At 52.9% G+C, this 19,380-nt stretch overlaps 3 protein-coding genes across 5 annotated transcripts in view; 2 read left to right on the top strand and 1 right to left on the bottom strand.

The window, feature by feature from the left end:
- Positions 1-49: 49 nt before the first annotated feature.
- Positions 50-3,693, bottom strand: BYSL (bystin like). The gene is made up of 7 exons (XM_064472128.1): positions 3,357-3,693; positions 2,572-2,737; positions 2,351-2,489; positions 1,849-1,982; positions 1,547-1,707; positions 892-994; positions 50-690 (listed from the first exon to the last, which is right to left on the bottom strand). The coding sequence occupies exons 1-7, from the start codon at positions 3,631-3,633 to the stop codon at positions 342-344; spliced, it is 1,329 nt and encodes a 442-aa protein (XP_064328198.1). The 5' UTR covers positions 3,634-3,693; the 3' UTR covers positions 50-341.
- On the top strand, positions 3,673-8,500 carry MED20 (mediator complex subunit 20). 2 transcript variants are annotated; one of them, XM_064472134.1, is made up of 4 exons: positions 3,673-3,784; positions 4,225-4,379; positions 5,928-6,181; positions 7,820-8,500. In XM_064472134.1, exons 1-4 carry the CDS (start codon positions 3,771-3,773, stop codon positions 8,033-8,035), a joined length of 639 nt encoding a protein of 212 aa, XP_064328204.1. In that variant the 5' UTR covers positions 3,673-3,770; the 3' UTR covers positions 8,036-8,500. The 2 variants fall into 2 exon arrangements, with proteins under 2 accessions (XP_064328204.1, XP_064328205.1); XM_064472135.1 differs by lacking the exons at positions 3,673-3,784; positions 4,225-4,379 and adding an exon at positions 4,402-4,560.
- A 4,087-nt stretch (positions 8,501-12,587) lies between these two features.
- The window catches only part of USP49 (ubiquitin specific peptidase 49), a 34,574-nt gene continuing 27,781 nt past the window's right edge, over positions 12,588-19,380 (top strand). For both annotated transcript variants that reach the window (XM_064471846.1, XM_064471848.1), the window contains exon 1: positions 12,588-12,644. The gene's annotated coding sequence lies outside the window, so the exon portion shown is untranslated. The remainder of the gene's footprint in view (positions 12,645-19,380) is intronic.

The following is a 19,380-nucleotide window of genomic DNA, read 5'->3' as shown; positions in this document are numbered from 1 at the left end:
AAGCGACCGCAGAGGTGCAGCTGCAGGGCAGAACCACCCCGGACAGACGGACAGGCCTCAGGTTTTATTTTCCAATAGAGGAACAGGCCAAAACCCTGCCAAGTGCTGGTGGCACCATGTCCCCGTGTGGGTCAGGGGCTGCCCGGCCCTGTGACGAGTGGTGCAGGGGGCACAGTCCAGCTCTACAGGCAGAGCCTGCTCCCAGCACCCACTTGGAGCAGCGGGATCCCGGAATGCTCCCGCACGCCTCCCCACGGCTCCGCTCACACACCAGGCTCCCAACCGCATCCAGCAGCGTTCCGGGAGCAGGGCGGGCTGCAGCTTCTCCCGCCTCTCCCTGCTCACTCCATGGCCACGGGGGGCTGCCCTTCCACGTCCCGCGTCTTAGAGTTCACCAGCTCCCTCCGGATCTCTGGCGAGATCTGCGGATGGCTGTGGAACTTGAGCAGCTCGAGCAAAGCCTCCTTCTGCTCCGAGGAAAGGTCCTCCTTGTAGCGCTGGGCGAAGGCCAGGAAGCTCTGGTGCCACAGCACGGGCAGGACCCGCTGGTCCGTGCGGAAGGCCAGGAAGTGGAAGACGAGGGCATCCACCACACGGAAGGGCAGGGCGTACTTCTTGTCGATGAGCAGGCGGAGGAAGATGCTGTTGGCGCCGCTGTACTGCATCTCGGCGATCTTCAGCATGGCCGCGCTGCGGGGAGGGAGGGAACACCGAGGTGAGGGCAGGCACCCAGACACCAAGGTGACAAAACCAGTGCTGAGCCTTGAATCTCAGCCCCCGAGGGAGCTGAGCGAACCTCCCACCTTGGAGGGGCAGAGGGACAGATCTGAGGCGCCGCACCGGCCTCCCTAAAGGAGGGCCTCTGCCCCCCGCAGCCTCCCGGCACGTTACCTGGAGTGGAGGACGGGGATGGAGCACTTGGTGAGGATGCTGCCGATGATGATGGCCTCCCGCAGCGTGCAGGTCCCCGACTCGCACAGGGGGATGAGGATCCCTGCAGAGGGGGCAGTGTTAGGCATCTCCAGTCTTAATTGCAGCAGGCAGAGCTGCAGGACACGGGGCTCAGCCCCTTCTCCTGTCCCAGGACACATCTGACCCCAGGAAATAAGAGCTTCTCCACCAGCTGCTGTTACAGGGGCCACAGCATCTCCCTGACAGGCAACTAGCCCTGAACACCCTCAGGTTGCCAGATGAAACCAAGATCAGACCCGAGACAGTTCGTAACCTTCCACCGACCTCCAGAAGAACCCAAATACCTGCCCAGTGCTCGCTGGCAGCACCGGCATAAGCCTATGGCACTCATCGCCCTTCCACCCTGACCGCCGCAAACGGGCCCCTGGGGCTTTGAAAGCCACCTCGTCCATCAAGGGGGACGCCCTGCATCTCCTTCACATCTCCTCCTCCCCACCGAGCCCCCAGGACCACCCCAGGCCGGGGACAGTGTCCTGTCCCGCTGGGCAGTGCTGTGCAACACGCGCCCCCGCCGAGCTTCCCGGATGGCGAGAGGCTCCCGGGTACGAACGGCAGCCCCGCAGGGAGTCCCCACCTTTGAACCAGGCTGCCGGCTTGAACAGAGCCTTCTTCAAAGCCATGTAGAGGTGGAAGTTCAGGCGCTTGTACTCGGCGATGTCATCTCTGACCCGCGGCAGCAGCACCAGGTTGTAGAACCGCTGGGCCATCCTCTCTTTCAGGTTGGATGAAAATATCCTGAGAAAAGCAAAGCACAAAGTGACGTGTGGAGAAAGGAGGCCAAGCAGGGGACAGGGCAGTATTTTGTAAACCTGGTTCCAGTTATGGAAAGAAAAAACTGAAGAATCCTACATCGGCATCTCCCAGAGAGGATCTTACCTGGTGGCTTGGTACATGGCAGCTGCTGTCCATGTCTCTGGCTCTGTGATGTAGAGGATCTGCTCCCAGTTGGACAAGGCAGGAATGATTTTAAATGCTTTGGGGAGTTTCCCACTCCTGTATTTGGACAGCACCTTAAAAGACATGGATACAGGCCGGGCTGTGACACGTGGGCACTGACAGCAGGGCTGCGGGACTTGTCTCACGGCCACGAGAAAGTTTTCCCCTCCCTTAGCACCACTGGTAAGAAAGGCCGGGCCCAGGTGCTAAGAAAGGCCGGGCCCAGGGCCATCCCAAGCCCGGTGCTCAGGAGGTTGTCACTCAGAAGCTCTCCAGGCCCTTCAGTGACCGGCACTACCCAAGGTGTGGTTAACACACAGAACCGCCAGCACAGGGTAAGGACAGAGACCGCGTCACTGAGGGAGAGCGGGCACAGAGGCGGCGGCTGCGGGGCTCAGCGTGGCGTTCACCAGGCCCTGGGGCAGAGCGGCCTTGGCCTCACCTCTCTGACGCCCCTGTAAACCTCCAGGACGCGGGGATCGAGCTGGGGCATGGGGCAGCCCGATATCTCCGACAGCGCCGTCTCCACTTCCGTCTGCTTCTCCGTGATCTTCTCCATGATGATGTCCGCCAGCGTGCGCCTGCGGCCGGCGCAGGAGGGTGCGAGTCAGGGGCTGCGCTGGGAAGCACCGGCTGCTGCCCCAGTCCCGGCCCCGTCCTCACCTCACCGGCGGGTTCTTGTTCATGAACATCTCGATGGCTTTCTCGTCCTCGGGGTCCACCACCACCTCCCCGCAGCACTCCCCGCTCCGTCCCGCCGCCGCTTGCTCCAGCGAAGGCCATTCCTCATCATCCTCGGAGTCCCAGCCGGGGCCAGACCCCACTGGGCCTGAGGGGGAGCGGCACTGGCTGAGCCCGGGGTCCCCCACCCCACCCCAGCGTGGGCTGGGGGCTTGGGGGGAGCCCGCGGGGGTGCTCGGGGGGGCTCACGGTGGGGATCAGGGGGAGGCTCACGGGGGGGTTGGGGGCGAGGCTCACGGGGGGGATCGGGGGAGGCTCATGGTGGGGATCGGGGGAGGCTCACGGTGGGGAACAGGGGGAGCTCACGGTGGGGATCGGGGGAGGCTCACGGTGGGGAACAGGGGGAGCTCACGGTGGGGAACAGGGGGAGCTCACGGGGGGGAACAGGGGGAGCTCACGGGGGGGAACAGGGGGAGGCTCACGGGGGGGGACGGGGGGAGGCTCACGGGGGGGGACGGGGGGAGGCTCACGGGGGGGGATCGGGGGAGGCTCACGGCGGGGATCGGGGGAGGCTCACGGGCGGGGATCGGGGGGGAGCTCAGGAGGGGGATGGGGAGGCTCACGGGGGGGAATCGGGGGAGGCTCACGGGGGGGATCGGGGGAGGCTCACGGGGGGGATCGGGGGAGGCTCACGGGGGGGATCGGGGGAGGCTCACGGGGGGGATCGGGGGAGGCTCACGGGGGGGATCGGGGGGAGGGGGGCTCACCCAGCGCCGTGCCGCGGTGTCTGGGGGCGGCGGGAGCACCGGGGCCGTGCTCGGCCTCCAGCTCCTCCTGCTGCCGCCGGGCCTGCTCCAGGATGCGCCGGGACAACCGCGCCTCCACGTACCCCTCCCCGCCGCCCTCCTCATCCTCCGCCCGGCCGCCGCGACGCTTCTCCCGCCTCGTGGGCCGCGGGGCCGCGTCCTGCAGGATCTGCTGGGCCAGCGGTACCGTGGGGCCGGGGCCGGGGCCGGGGCCCCGCGGCCGCCGGGCCTTGGGCATGGCTGCGGGACCTCGCGGAGCGCCGCGCGCTTAGGCTCCGCCCCTTCCGGCGGCGCGACGGTCACGCCCCTTCCGGCGGGACGTTGGTCACGCCCCCTCCCGGAGGTCTCCCTTCCGTGCCGGTGGGGCGGAGCGGCATGGGGGTCACCTGGTGAGGACGGGGGGATCGGGACCCTGGGACCGGGATGGGGGGACATGGGTCGGGCTCAGGATCAGGACTAGGACATCGGGACTGGGACTAGAACTGGGATGGGGGGACACGGGCCGGGGCCGGGGCCGGGGCTGGGGCTGGGACCAGGACACCGGGAGAGGGACCAGGATGAGGGGACCGAGGCACTGGGACCGGGACCGGGACCGGGACGGGGATGGGGGTCCGAGACGAGGAAAAGGGGATGGGGACACCGGAGGACCGGGACCGGGGGACAGAGGGACCAGGACAGGGGCATGGGGAGAGCGGGACTGCGGCCGGGGGACCAGGACGGGGGAACACGGGACGGGGCCGCCTTGGGGCGGGCAGCCGGGAGAAGCCGCCGGTAGCGCCCGTTGCACGGTTGCCGGTGGGTCTCTGACTCCCCCCGCCCCCGGTTGCAGCGTGGCGCAGATGCCGGTGGCGGAGGGGAAGAGTGTCCAGCAGACGGTGGAGATCCTGACGCGGAAGCTGGAGGTGCTGGGGGCCGAGAAGCAGGGCACCTTCTGCGTGGACTGCGAGACCTACCACACCGCCGCCTCCACCATCAGCAGCCAAGGTCAGCACCCGCTGCTCCCAGCCTGCCCAGAGCCCTTCCTTCTCCCAGTACCACTTCCAGCTCCTGGAATTCCCTCCACGGTGCTGGTGAAACCCGGCTGTGGTGACAGCACGGTCTCCCGTGGAACGAGTGTCTGCTGTGGGTGAGGCCACGGCTTTGTGGACCAAAGTTTTTCCTGCAGGTTGTTGCTGTTTTATTTATCATGGTTTTATTTATCGTTGTGGGGATGAGCAGCCATCTCGCTGCCCGCAGAATGCCTTCTCCGCCGCGGAATGCAGGTGTTGCACTTCCCACTGGCTCCTTCTTTCCTCTGGGAGAAGAAGCATCCCTGTACGCGGTCCTGGGGGAGTCAGGGAAGGTCAGTGTGAGGCACGGACCATCCCACCGGGGCTGGGGCTGCCCCATAGCAAATGCCCAGCCCTGTTGTTCTGCCCGCTCACGAAGGCCATTCTTGCCGTTCCCCACGTGTCCCGGTGTCACCCTGCCCTGGGAACAGCTGTGTCGTGGGGGGAGCCCTCCCTTGAGGATTCCCGCTCGCGTCAGCTGTCTTTCCTGTCAGCGTGTTTTTTCTGTGAAACTTCTCAAAACGCTGCTTGTGCCAGAGTCGCTTTGGAGGCTGCGTTTTGCTCTGGAGAGGATGGGCTCAAGTCTGCTGGCAGCACCCGCCTGCTCTGTGCCAGGAGGGCCATCACTCGAGGGCAGGGGATGTGCTCGGAGGAGCCCAAATCCCCTATTGACATAGCACGGTCTAAAACAGTAGCTCAAAGGTATGGCGTGGCCTCCTCACCCTGAGGGGCTGTTCCAGCCTCTTTATTTCTCCTAAACGCTTGGATTTTTACATCATGTAAAAACGCTAAGGTGAACATCACCGTGGTGGCTCTGTGGCTGCAGAGGTCAGCAGTGAGCCCGTGCGGCCTCGGGGCTCTGCTCAGCCAAGTTGCCCGGACAGATCCACGTACCTGGACAGATCCACATGATGCTGCTAGAGCAGCTTTTTCCTGCTTTCTTTCTGCAGCTGGAACTTGTACGGCCGCACATGTGGAAAGGCTTTTTTTGGTCTATGTGGATAAATGAGAAATTTTCCCAGCTTCCAAAGCGTGGTACAAGCCAGGCGCGTCCTCTCCGGACACCCTGTTTTCCAGAGTGTGTCCCAGCACATCCTTTCCCTGCAGGGCTGGTGGGGGAGTGGGAGGAGAGGCGAAGACCAGCCTTCCTCCAGTGACTGTAGGCAGGATGCCTGGCCACATGCTTGGGGATGGGAGGTGGGTGCTCTTTGAGCCCAGTCTGCTGGGGATCTTGTGTCCTGCTCGCCCTCTGGTCCCTGAGTTGTGCTGGTATTATCCTTGGGCTGCAGAAGATTTGTTTTCCCCTTTAACTTTAAATCTTAAGAAGGGAATACAATATCTTCACCAAACGGATACAAGTGGTACAAGGACGCTGTGATTAAAACAACAAGGAGGGCAAAGGAAAAACCAGATGCTTCTTTAAAGCATGTACAAGCTCAGGAGTGTTGGTTTTACAGCCCAAATACCGTTGCTTTTATTTCAGGGCAGACAGGCAAGTTGATGTATGTGATGCACAACTCCGAATATCCCCTCAGCTGCTTCGCTCTCTTTGAAAACGGTCCCTGCCTCATAGCAGATGCCAACTTTGATATCCTTATGGTGAAGTTGAAAGGCTTCTTCCAAAATGCCAAGGCGAACAAGATAGAGAGCCGGGGCACCCGCTACCAGTACTGCGACTTCTTGGTGAAGGTGGGCACGGTTACAATGGGGCCCAGCGCCCGTGGGATATCTGTGGAGGTAAGAATTGTCTTTGAAGGGTATGAAATACAACAGACAGGGAAATCCCCCGTCCCTTCTCTGTCTTGATTGCATTGCTTGTTGCTGGGAGTTTGTACTAGCTGTGCTCGCGTATGCAGCAGGCAGGGTATTTATCCCCTTTTCACAAGGTTTAATTCATGTGGGTGCTTTGGGGCTCAGCTGCAGCTACGGAAAAGCCTGTCATTAAAGTGTCAATAAACAAAACCCTGAAGGGATGCCAATGAACTAAAAAGCTGCTTAAAGACCTGATGCACAACTAGTAGCACTTCAGGTTAATAAGCATACCGAGGGGGGCAAAACAGCCTCTTCAGCTGCTAATTCGATGCTGATCTGGGTTTTGCTTTCTTTCCCTATCTCAAGCAGACAACAGCAGAGCCAGGTTCTGCTCACACAGTGCAGAGATGGTGGTCTCCTCACCAGAGAGCTTTTGGCAGGCGTCAGTCCTCCACCGTGGCATGCCGACCTGGATTGCTGCACCGTGGGGTGCACCGTGGGCTCAAAGCCCGCCATCAAACCGCTTCCGCGCTCTCCACTCAGTGCCGTGACTGCTGATGAGGCTCGAGAGCACCGGTCGCCAGCTGCCGACAGGCATTTCGCAGGGTGGAGGCTGGGCTGAAGCAAACTCTAAAGGGAAATGCTTTCAGCGTACATGAAGGGGCACAGGAGGATCTAGGAAGGCGTTTGGGGAGATGGTTGGCTGAGCTGAAGGCTCACAAGCCATGGACAAGCCTCAGCTGGGCTGAAAAACATCTCATAAAAGACAAGGAGCTGGGCTGTGCTGCTAGGGGAAGGGCAGAGTAGGTCAGGCTCCAGACATCTAGATGTGTTGGTGCCTAACAGCTGTCAAGATAGCTGAGAATTAGATGCTTAAATGTCCTTCAAATCAGAGCTTATGCTTTTTTAAACACAGAAATCCTATTACCCAACATACAGTTAATAATCGCGCTGTGCCTACTCAGGCAGGTGTTCCTAGCCAGCCGGGATGGGGGCTGAGAAACGGCCTCTTTCTTCACTGCAGTCAACACTGACATCACAGCATCAGCATTGCTATTGACCTGGGGTTAAACAGAAGCTTGTTTTACCCTAAACTTGAGTTTAGCGCCAGATTTGCCAGGTGATCTGGCTGCTTCTGGTTTAGTTTAGTAGTTTTTTCAGGGGTTGCATTAGGACCTACCCCTGATTTGGGATCAGATCATATTTAGTAAAACACTTCAGGTCCTTAAGTCCCAAGGGTTTTTCCAGGATGCTCCTGGAAGACATCACAACCAGACAAGTCATCGACCTACCAGGGTGTGGGAATGCAGTTTGATTTTTTGAATGGGGTAAAGCTAATGTACACTTGAAGCAATGCCCCAAGACCTCAAGTACTGGGAATTTAATAAAAGCAATTACCTTACAGGGTACACTTTACCGCCTCTACCCTTTTGAAGGGATGCTTGCATGTTCCCAGGATGTCCTGTTCATTCATATTTGTCCATCCGTGTTTTAACTAAATATTCTCAGATGTTCTTATGGAAAGCATTCTCTCTCTAGCGAGGCAGAGAGGGGAAAGCGCATTGCACCCTGCATGGCTATTGCCCCTGCCGTGAGCTTCAGGACTGTGGTTTCTGTTGGCAGGTGGAGTACTGCCCCTGTGTGATAGCCAACGACTGCTGGAACCTGCTCATGGAGTTCATGCAGAGCTTCATGGGGAACCACACTCCCGGCATCCCATCCGTTTTTGGCACCAAGCACGACAGCGTCTACAGCCCAGCGGACACGATGGTTCAGTACATGGAGCTGTTCAACAAGATCCGCAAGCAGCAGCAGGTGCCTGTAGCGGGGATCAGATGAAAGGACTCCCTGGAGCCTGGTTTAGAGAGACTGCATCCTCTTTTCTGCCTGCCCATCTGGATCAAGAGTCCCTCCAAAAAGCAGCGCTGGAGGCAGCCCAAGGTGGTTTTTTTGTTGTGGTTTTGTTGTGGTTGGTTTTTTTTCCCCTTCTCAATCTCTTTCCTCTGTTTCAAAGCAAAGGTCTTGAATGCTACGCATGTTTCTTGTTGTCCTTCATGTCTCTGAGCGTTTCTGAGATCAGGCCCGTGGTTCTCTTGGTTCTTAGATCAGTGCTTCACGCAGGGGATTGCTGTTTGTCGGCAGGAGGAGGGAAAAGGAGAAATTCCAGCCAAATGCACCCAAGGGCAGAGTTTCCTTGACTGCAAACAGCTACATGAGAGATGTTTTTTAAAATTTTCTTTTAGATATCCACGTGAAAGTGTCTTGTTGTTTTTCACCAAAATAAAACACTGAATTTTGTGAGGAGACGGAGTCTTTTCTGCACAGCAAGTGTTGTGCTGTTTTGTATTGTTTGTTTACAGCTTTTGAAATTTTCTGTTGCACAGAGACAATTCTTCAGCAGAGTTTTATCTTTGAATTGGTTCAAGAGCTTTATACCCCTGAAGCAAACTAATTTCCCTGTGGCAAAATCTACAGGAATTCTTGCATTCCTATTATGGGTATGTTCTTAGCTTGCCTTCATCTTTTATGTCTGGTGGGAGCCTTAAAATCTCCTACCTCTCAGATGATACCAATGAAGCCTTGTGATAAATAAATAAATAAGCCTGGTAGGAGCCCCCTCATGCATCGAAAGAGAATACCAACCGCTTCATCTCGGTGTTTGAAAGGTAGGTAATAAATGTCCTATTCCCACACACCGTTTCTCATTTGAGAAATCCTGGTCACTTCAGCAGATTTAATGGAGTAAGGAAGGATTTGGGGAGTAAGAGCCAAGAATTTATTGTGAGACTTAACTATATGATATCACTTGAATTTTTTTTTTTTTTGTGGTGATTTATTTTTACAGCAGGAAAACCAGGGAATTTAGATCCCTTTTGAGCTATCTGTCCCCTTGGTTTTACACCTTCAGTATCTGTTTGGCTTGTAGCTGTCATTTTTTTCTTCTACTTGCTCGGGCTTATTCTGAGCAGAAACACCCTCATTCAGTCACCAGCCTTTGCGCTGAGCTTCCTTTGTGGTTCTGGGAAGACTGTGTGTAGCAGGGTTCCATCTCTGCAGCCCGGGTCCCGGACACAGACGGCAGGTGTAGAGATGGTCTAAGGATGGTTTTAGGAAGGGAGATTTGCGAGAAGGATAGGGGGTTCCTTGTGAAGATGCAGCGTGCATCTTGGGCCCAGAAAATATTGTCAGTTCCTTGCCAATATATGGGTCTTGAAGAGTCTGAAGAGCAAGTAAAACAGAAATCGATTTTTTCCTTCTGAAGCAGTGGTGGCAGGGGGGAAAGAAGCTGTTTTGTTACTTGATTTGGTGGCTGGTGGAGAATTATTTAGATATTACTTCTTTGTGATTATCATTTATACCTGTAAGCCTAATTAACTGTTAGAGTGCCTGGAGCTTTTAGTGTGGACATTTAATAAATTTAATCAGCACTGGGTCCAGAAAGATCTGATTAATGAGCCATAATAAATGGCATAATGTACCGTAAGTGCGTTAGAAATTCCAGCCTGCTGAATATACTGAATTTTTGCAACTCTTAGCTCAAGTTCATGACATGTGCACTGACTTCAGTGGGACTATTAATTTTCAGTGATGAAAATTCAGTAAGAATCTGACCTGCTGTCGTTCCACATAGTTAATTGTGGCTGGGAAAACTTATGAAAACAACTGTAGTCTTTGTAGGGATAGTTGTTTCTGCCTTGTTTCCCATTTTAAGTCTTAAGGTTAAAAAAAATACCTTTTAATGATCAGATTAGTCATGCCAAATGTTGTTATTGCTTTATTAATTCACGAAAGAAGCATTCTGTAACCAGAGATGTCAAAACTCTGGTCACATGCCTTAAAAACATAAAATGTGTGCTGGAATCTCTGGGGACTTCTGCGCTCTTATTAATACATTGTACTGTTCCTAGAGTAATAAAATGGGACCCCTTGAGCTACGTTCTGCCTTCAATTACACCATTACAGCCATTGACGTCAGTAGGTTTCCACGCGTGTAAGGATGGGTAGGATTTAGCCCTTTATGTCTTAGCAAAAACGTCTGTCGCTGTAACTGCGTTCTGTGAACGAGGGGGTCAGCTGCCCCACGTGAGGGGCGGCTTTTACGCTGAGGCTTTTTACTTTCTTGATGGGTACAATGACTTGCTTTTAGTCTTCTTGGCTGCAGTAATCCTCCTCATTCTGTCCCTCCCCAGCATCAATATGGCAGGTTAACGTGGCTTCAAACATGCTAGTCTGCATCTTAACAAGTCTTCAGGGGGCATTCAGTTGTGTTACGTTAATGGATTGAGCCAGTGTAATTGAAAACCACCCTAATTTTGCCTGTCAAGGCATGGTCTGGAAGGTCGCTTCCCTGTTGCTCCACAGTGTTTTCTCAGAGAATGCAAGATCTAGAGGGGAGGGCTGCCAAGCTGTAGTCCTGTACCACTGTGGATCCTTTTTTCTGCTTCTGCGTCTCTCAGAAATCACTGGCAATGTTGTTGCTTTCTGTGAGCTTGACCTAGAGGGAACTAGGGGTCTTGGGGAAAGCTGTAGCGATGCAAGGGTGAGACCCATGTCCCCCTCCTAGCTCTAAGTAGATGCTGGGTGATGTTGCCAGGGTCACCAACGCCTCAGTGGCAGAGAGAGTCCAAGTCTCACTGCCACCCTGGGGATACTCTGGGCTTTTGTTCTGTTTTGTGCTGTAGCATTTTTTATGAGGAAGTACTTACATAGCAGCTGCACCCTGCTAAGCTTTACAAAGAGAGTGAAGACATAAGGGCCTCGTTAATCTTCAGTTTTAATTCTTAGCAGACATTACAGTCTGAGGGCTCATTCGAGTGGGGAGCTGTTGAAGAGTTGTGCCACTGTAGATTTCTGTGCAGGTATGGGTTCAAACCAGACCAGGCACTGGTCAGAAAGGGAAGGTGTAGAGAAAGGACAGCAAAGCTCACAGAGTGGAATTTGTGGGAAGGCCGGCAGGTGAAGGAGCTGACAAGGGGACCACAAGGCTGTGGGGTGTCCTTCTGACACAGCAGAAGGAAGCAGGCTCCCACCTGTCGCAGTAAATTGAAGTACTTTGCCTTAAAACTTACTGGGACAGGATTGGGCAGGGGGGACACTTTGTTCCCGTGCAAAGGAATCATGTCTCTGACACCACTGACCTGTGCTTCATGTCATCTGTTCTGCATGGTCCACGACTCCTTGCTTGCAGCTTTGCCCCAGCTCGGTGCTGCCCAGAGACTTGCTGCTCCCTGGCAGGTCCCTGGCGGCACCTCCAGAAGGCTGCAAAGTAGTGAGTTGTCCCAGTGGGTGCAGGTGACTCCTGAATGTGGCTGTCCCTTGCTGGGGACACGCTTCTCCCCCAGCCTCAGTGCTGATGGTCCTTTGTCTCTGATAAAACGTGTCTCCTTCCCCTCGTGGCTCCTGCACTGTGGCAACAAGTGTGTGATCTAGAGGCCTTCGAGTGACCTCTGGCAAAGGCCAGTACCGCGCATAGGCCCTTGTCTGTGTGCCATTACTGCTGCCTGGCCCTGTGGGGTGCTACCTCTGTCACCTCAGGGGGACCCCATCACTTCAGGTGCCCTGTGGGCTTCCCCCCCATCACCTCAGGACCTCAGGTGCTCTGTGGGGTGTTCCCCCATCACTTTAGGGGTCCTGTGGGGTGTGTCCCCACCACTTCAGGACCTCAGGGATCCTGCGCGGTGCCCCCTGTCACCTCAGGGTCTCTGTGGGGTGTCCGCCGTCACTTTAGGGGTCCTGTGGGGTACCCCCCGTCATCTCAGGAGCTCAGGGGTCTTATGGGGTGTTCCCCCATCACTTTAGGGGTCCTGTGGGTTGCTCCCCCACCACCTCAGGGGCCTCATCACCTCAGGAGCCCTGTAGGGTGTCCCCCTACCACCCCGTCACCTCAGGGGCCCTGTGGGTATCTCCCACCCCACACAGCCACCTCAGGGGCCCCACGGGAACTCTCCACCTCCCGCTCTGCCCCTTTAAGAGTCTCTTTGTCTCCGAAACATCCTTATTTACCCTCCTGTGACTCAACCAAACTTCAGTCTGGGATTCACAAAGCCCGGTACGTCACCGTCCGGGGCCGGGCGCAGGCAGGCGCCGCCCTCCCGCTCCTCAACCGTAAGCCATTGAAGAGCTCTCTCTAGCGGCTACGCAGAGTTCGTAAGGTCCGCCACAACGCTCTCTGCCGGGGCGTAGACTGAGCAAACGGCGTCTGTCGGTGCGCTAGCCGCGCCGTTAAGGCCAGGCTCCGCTCTACGGAATTGGCGTAAGTAGCTGAGCTGAATGGGGAGCGGGACTTGCGGAGGGGGAGGGAAGGCGAGAGCGCTGTGTGGCGTGCTGTCCAGCCAACGGCGAGGCGGGGCGGGGCTCGGCGGGAGGCCAATGGGCGGGGAGGGGGCGTGGCCGGCCGCAGTCGGGGTGTCTCGCGCTGGGTGACAGCTCGCGCGTGCTGATGATGGCGGTAAATAAAGGGGACGGGGGGGGGGGGGGGGAAGCCGCGACCCCCCCCTTGAGAGCCGGGGGGGGGGGGCATCCCGCTGTGAGGAGGGTGATGAGGGGGTCCTCGGTGCACCCCCACACCCCGAAAGGGGCTTACCCCCCGCAGCTCGGTGCGGTTTGGGGGGCGCGGGGGACTAAGGCGGGCACCCCTCCAACCCCCCTCTCACACCCCCTTACGCCCCCCCTCACGGCCGCCGCTGCCTTTGTCTTCGGGCGGGAGCCCCGCACCGACCCCGGCGGCTCCGCAACTTTCCCTTTGTTGAGGCGCCGGGGCCGCGGGAGCGACCCCCGACGCCCCCCTCCTGCAAACCCCCCTCCCCCACCTGTGACGGGCCCCCCCGGGGGCTCTGCGCCCCCCGCCGCCCCGGGTGGGGGGGACACACAGCGCCGGGGGCCGCGTCCCGGGGGGTGGGGGGGTGCCGGGGGTCGTGGCCTTGCTGTCAGCGGGGGGGGGGGCACGCCTTGAGTAACCCCTCTGTGCTGTGCTTGTGGGAGAGGAGTGGGGAGAGGGCACGGAAACGGGGGAAATCGGTGCTGACTCATATTTTTGAGGGGGAAAAAATAAATCAGTGGATTTTGTGTGGTTTTTTCCTCCCCCTCGCCGCAAAGGAAAACAGCAGAAGTTAATAAGGTGGGGGGGGGGCCGGGGGGCATCTTGGGTTTGGGTCTTGGTGGCGAGCGTCCGCCTCGGGGAGCAAAGCGTGCCTTAAAATCCCGTTTTAAACAATATTCGAAGTGGGGGGGTGGCAGCGATTTGTGTCCCCTCTGCGAACGCTCAAATAACCGAAGGAGACAACGCGCGTGAGCCCCTACGAACAGGAGGCAGGGTGTTTTTTTTTTTTTAAAAAAAGCTGCTCATTTTAGGAAACGCGCCCACTAATCGTGTTACGTGCGATTGTACGTAGGAAAAAGAAGCTTGATCTGTGTGTCAAAACAGCTCCTGATCTCCAGGTACAGTCAGCGGGGGAATATTGACAGACGCGATGAAAGCAGCCGGTTGTTTTGAAATATGTAAGGAGGGGGAGGGAAAAAAAAAAGCGTCTTTACTTCTCAGAGCTCCACTTGTACTTTTAATCAGGGAAAAGGCGCTGTGAGCTCTTGAAGTCGCTGAGCTCGTCTCGTATGAAACGTTGCAAAAATTTGCTCCTTTTATACGCTGCTGCTTTAGAGAAGGTGCTCGCTGGAACCTGAGGAGTGCGCGGTGAAGGATGTGAAAGATTCCTCAGCCCAGGCAAAACTCTAATTGACTTTGGCGGGAGCTCCTCCTGAAGTAGCATCAAGCGTTCTGGGGCAAAGGCAAGGCAAAAAATAGGGACCAGATTAAAAGGGATGATAGGGAGGTGGGACTGGGAGCAAAAATAAGGTGTCGGGGAGGAGGAGGAAGGGGGCTGTTGGTGGAGAAGAGATCTGAGCCGTTGCTGGAGAGAAGGAAACGCGCGGCTGGGATGTGAGAATGAGGACAGGAGAAGGAGCTGTCGGAGCGGCGAGGGTGAGAGCAGGTAAATCAGTGGGACTGCGAATATCAAAACTCTCTGTGTGTGAATGCTGTGGATTAACTTCCCCTGGGATTAGACGAGTGTCAGTCTAACGGAAGCGTCTGGTGTTGCGCCCTGTCTACAGCCAGTGGTAAATGTGGTGCTGGGGTTTGCACTGAATTTCTGCTCCTCTCCCTTTGGCAGCTACCCTTGGGGGTTGCTGTTGTTTAACCATTGTCAGATATGTTGGAATGATGTTAAAAAAAAAAAAAAAAGGGGGGCAACAAGAGCATTTGGTGTTGTTTTTAATTGCTTTGAAAATATTCTAGGTGCAAATGTTTGAAAATTATGTGCCAAACGTGAGCAGCATTTGATGTCTCTGAGCTAGGCGTGCTTTCAAACGCAAGGCTGCAAACGGTAAAGGCTTGTTTATTTTTCCCCTAATCGTTCTTCCTATTAATATGAGCTGACTTCAAGTGAAAAGGGAGTTTTGAAGTTGGCAGCTTTTCAGGTCTGGAATAGTTCTTGGTCTTGTGCAAGTTCTGTTTGTTACAAAGAATTTTGCTTATTCAGGAGCAGGGCTTAACAATAGTCACATATGCAACGGTTTATAGAGTGCTACAGCTAGTAAGGCAAAATTGGGGATTTATTTAGCTGTTGTGTGTTCAAAGATTGTTAGTAAAGAATCTGTTGCCACAATTCCTGCGGAGATTCAGATTGCATGTGCTGCGAAGCCCTGTGGTTGACAAGACACGCTGGAGGCCTGCAAGAATGGAGAAATTTTGAATAAGCCTCGTGCTGCAGCTTGCAAAATGAAACAGTGCTTGGTCTGGTTAGTAGTTGGATTGGTAAACTCGAAGGGAACAGCAAAGGATCTGCCTTTTATGTGTTGTACTGTTAATCATGGGAATACTGCTGATGGAAAAGAAAGGGCATGTTTAGCTCGGTGTATCGCCTCTCTGCTCTGGATGGGAAAGCCTTACATGCAGTTCCTTGCTGCAGTGGATTTCTTGTGACTAACCGTAATCCTTCACTTGGTGTTTCCTTGTTTGCAGCTCCCCGTCCACATCAGACATTGCAGGCTGGTTTTTCTCAGTGCCAAAATGCACTTACTTGTTAATTGGGTTTTTTAAAAAGTAGTTATTGTTCCATCTCAGCACATAAGAATGAGTGACAAGAAGCACTTTCTCTAGTGGTAAAGGTGGTATAAATGACTGAATGTGTCTTTTAAGATCCTATTTTTATTGGCCTTTTCTTTTTTCTTTCGTTAGCTATTTTTATACTGAAATTTCTTGGGACTTCTGCTGGGACTCATAAAGTGAAATTTAGTGCTTTCTCAGCCCTTAGAAGATGTTAGTGGGTAGATTTAGAATAGCCAACAAATGGAAACACTATGAAATTCAGCTTCTTGTCTTATAAGGTATGTGTGAATTCTTTCACATGTGTTTTTTGCTTTGGGGAAGTGTGAAAGGGTTTCTGAAGTTGACCTCAGCTCTGAGTCAAAACAAAACTAAGGGGTTTGTTTTAAAATCGCTCGTTAGAAATTAATAGAGAGATACTAAGATAAGGTGCTTGAAAACTTTGCCTGTAACTGGGGGCAGCGATTCAGATGGAACGGGGGAGAGGGAAGATGGGGCAGCTCTAGCGACAGCTCACTCCGAGCTGTGTGGTGGGAGGTGCTCCGAAAGATCCCCCCAGTCTGCGCAGGAGTCCTCACCAGCGGCTGAGAGACACTGAAAGTTTCTCACTTTGTTTAATAATCTTTGTGGTTTTCGTCTTGAATATTTCATCAAGGGTTGGTTTTGTTGGTTGTTTTTTTTCTTTCCTTTGGGGAATGAAGCCTTTGGAGATGTTCTTGTCTCAGCAGCCTATTGTTAATTGCTCAGTGTATAAACACTTCACCTTTCCTAAATGCTTAACCACAATGAACAGGCTGTTGAGTTGATGTGGGTATGTTGTATAGAAAAAAGCCCCCCCTGCCTTCAACAACACTGAATGGAAGATCCTCCTCGTTAGCATGAAGCCCTTAACGAATCATTGCTTTGCTGTGCACTAAGCAAATTCAACAAATTGTTTAACAGAAACCACTACCATCTAAAAATCTGATTTATGGATCAGAATGCCTTGGTTGTTTGTTCATATCTCCGCGTATACTGACGCTAACGCTCTTCACTTTTGTTTTTATTAGACTTTAGATCAAAGATGGCTCATGCGAGGCTGTTAAGTCGTATGTGGCTTGCAAGCCATTGAATTACAGCCCCAGCATGCAGGCTTCATCACGTAACTGGCAGCAGAGCTACGGAACAGCTATAACACGCCACTGAAACAAAAAAGATTAAAGTGGAGTAAGGGGAGAGAAGGTAAAAATGGAGGTGGAGATTCTGTCCTTTGCCAGTGTCCTAGGGAAATAATTTCTGAGTGGTCTAAAGCTAGTTATTTGTGTATTTGCGGTAATTCATATCACAGCATGTTGTGGAAAATGCAAATTAAAATGCGCACTCTGTTACGCTGCATTCTGCTGGTTTCGAAGGGAGGAAAAAAAACCCTTTTTGCTACCGTGTTGGGAAGCCAGTTCGTATCTTTAGTGGTCACAAGATAGGTAGAAACAAATAAACCTGTCTGCTTTGTGCTGAGTGTTGTTAATTAGCTTTTTTGCTTATTTGATGGCAGCGGGTACACGGTAACTGTTACACCTCCAGTACATTATAAAGATCAGTATGAAATCTCTCAGAAAATGGCAAACTTGTTGGGGCATACCTTGAGATTTTTTTAAAGGAGGCTCACCAGAGAAGTTTCTTTAATTAGGTAATTATAACGTAATTCACTGAGAAGTCTGTCCTCTTAACTTTACTAAGAAAGTAGAAGAAAAATACAGGCAGCTCTCTGGAAAACATCAGCTTTTTCCCCTTGTTCCACCCCACAGTGCGCACGCTCGCTTTCTTGTCTCCCTGTCTCGGCTGTGTAATTCAGCCGCATTTTCAAATGAAGACAGAAAACGGGAATACACGGATCTGACAGCTCAAAGTTAGTATGAGTGCATTTGAAATGTGTCTTGTGTAACGTGTCAGTCGTGACAAATGTACTCTTTTAAAAAAAAATCCTGACTAAGGAGATGCTTTTTCAGTGTTTTGTAACTTAGTTAACTGAAATGCAAAAGGGCGCTTTAGCCAAAGCGAAAACCACATACTCAGACACAGGAATCCCTGCAGAAGGTGGGGATAACAGGCCGCATCTTGGTCTTTAAAAGAAAATAATAGTTTGGTCTATTACAGTATGCCTCAGCGTGTAGTATGCATCAGGAAAACTCTTACACTCAACCTCTAATCAAGCATGCTGAAAAAGAAACTTTTTTTTTCCCCCCCCTCTGGGTGAAGCCAGTGGCGGTTTTGAAAGAACCAATTTAATGGAGAAGAGCTTTAGTGCATTTATGTTCTTTTCAGTCTTTTCAGTCAAACCATGGAAGATCAAGTCAAGAGTTATGGGCCACAGCTGTGTTCCTCCATTGAGACCTTCTATAGGACATCAGCTGAGCTGATTAAGAAATGGTGACCACAGCTCCTTCCCTTATTCACTCTGAAAGGCAAATCCGTCCACTTGATTGAGAAGCATTGCCTTGCAACCATATTTTCCCATTCACTTTCAGTGGGCGGCTTAGATTTGATTAAGAAATACTGTCCTATAATTACATTCTGTCCCTCTCTCTCATGCTATGAAAAGCCCCTGAAGACAATTCAAGGTTTTGAACTTTAAATAAAAATGGTACGGAAGGAGGATCTTTGCAGCCTGGCTAGGTGGGTATGCAGATGAAGTGATAAGTAGCTTTTAGCTTGAAATACTAAAAGAGTATCCTAAGAGGGGCAGTCAGTGCTGGCTTGTGTTTCTGTACCGCTACGGCTTTGTTCCCCGCCTTCCTGGAAGGGATCAGTGTCTCTAAGCCTCTCTCTGTTTCAATAAGTTTGTGACAAGTGTGCTTTCCTTCTATTCAAACAGCAAAAACTGTATTTTATATTAAATCCTTTCTTTCTTTTGGTGCGATGGGACCCGGTTCATCTCTTGCCTGGTGCCAAAGCCAACTTTACCCACCAATTTTAGATAGTTTAGGATTTCATATTATGTTGCATATTAAATGCATTCCAGCTGAATAACAAGTGCCTTGTGTATTAAGAAAATGATAGAGGTTTGTGGCTGACTTCTGGCTTGAACACTATCTGCATAAATATTGAACTGTAGCCTATCAGAACAAATAATTTTGTCATACACTAAACTTCAGCAAATACAGTTCGGCATGAATGCCTCCCCTCCCACCCCACAGATTTCTGTAATTCAGTCAAATGAGGAGCTGATGTCTTTTTTGACTAATTGGGGGTTGCGTTTATGTTCACTGTGGGGTTTTTATACTTGACAATAGTTGGTGGGTTTTCTGAGTGGAGGGAGAGCTCTAAGGATTGATTTAAACAGACTGTATGTGTATATATCTCTGTGTGTGCATGTATCTATAGATGTGTTGCTAGAACTGCACAACACAATCTGCTTTTGGATGCTTAGGGGTTTTCCAGTCATTAAGGAACAGTGAAAAGTGATCTTATTTGGAGATTGCTGCCGGCTTAGTATGAGCCAGAGGGATGCTTCATGGTGAGTTAACTGAAACTTGGATGTTGGGTTACCTAAAACCCTGTCGTCTGATGGGGGTGTGGATGGGTGGCTGCTTGGGCTCGGAGCCCAAGGAGATCCTCTGCCTGTAGCTGTGAGGGTGTGACTAAACCATTTAATCTCAGCATCGCGCTCTCGGAGGAGTGATGGCTCCAGCTCTGCCATCCAGCGATCTTTGTGAGGAGTTACGGGACGGTTTTGTTTTCGCTTTTTAAGGGAAACTTTTTCCCTCCTCACTGCCCTACTCGTGCATCTCCTCATGGAAGCGTAGAAGGCAAAAGCAATGAATTAAGACAGCTCGTTGGACCAAGCTGGCTGACTTCTAATTAAATGGAGAGAGTGATGGCTAAATATCTCCATCCTCTGCCAAGAGACGAAAGCATGGGGAAAGCTTCTCCTCACTTTCCTTGCTAATGCTGCCAGAGGGAATGTCGGGAGGAGGTGGAGGGCATTGAAAGGGCGACTCTTTCGATATCTGCTTATTGGCTTCTTCTGCGTTACTTTGCTGGCATATAGCGAAACCGTTTGCTGATGGCATGGACGGTTTTGGTGTCATATTTGGAATACTTCATG

The sequence above is a fragment of the Phalacrocorax carbo genome, chromosome 23 (assembly GCF_963921805.1).
Source record: "Phalacrocorax carbo chromosome 23, bPhaCar2.1, whole genome shotgun sequence".
NCBI classification, from domain to species: domain Eukaryota; kingdom Metazoa; phylum Chordata; class Aves; order Suliformes; family Phalacrocoracidae; genus Phalacrocorax; species Phalacrocorax carbo.
This window is presented reverse-complemented; position numbering and strand designations above follow the sequence as displayed.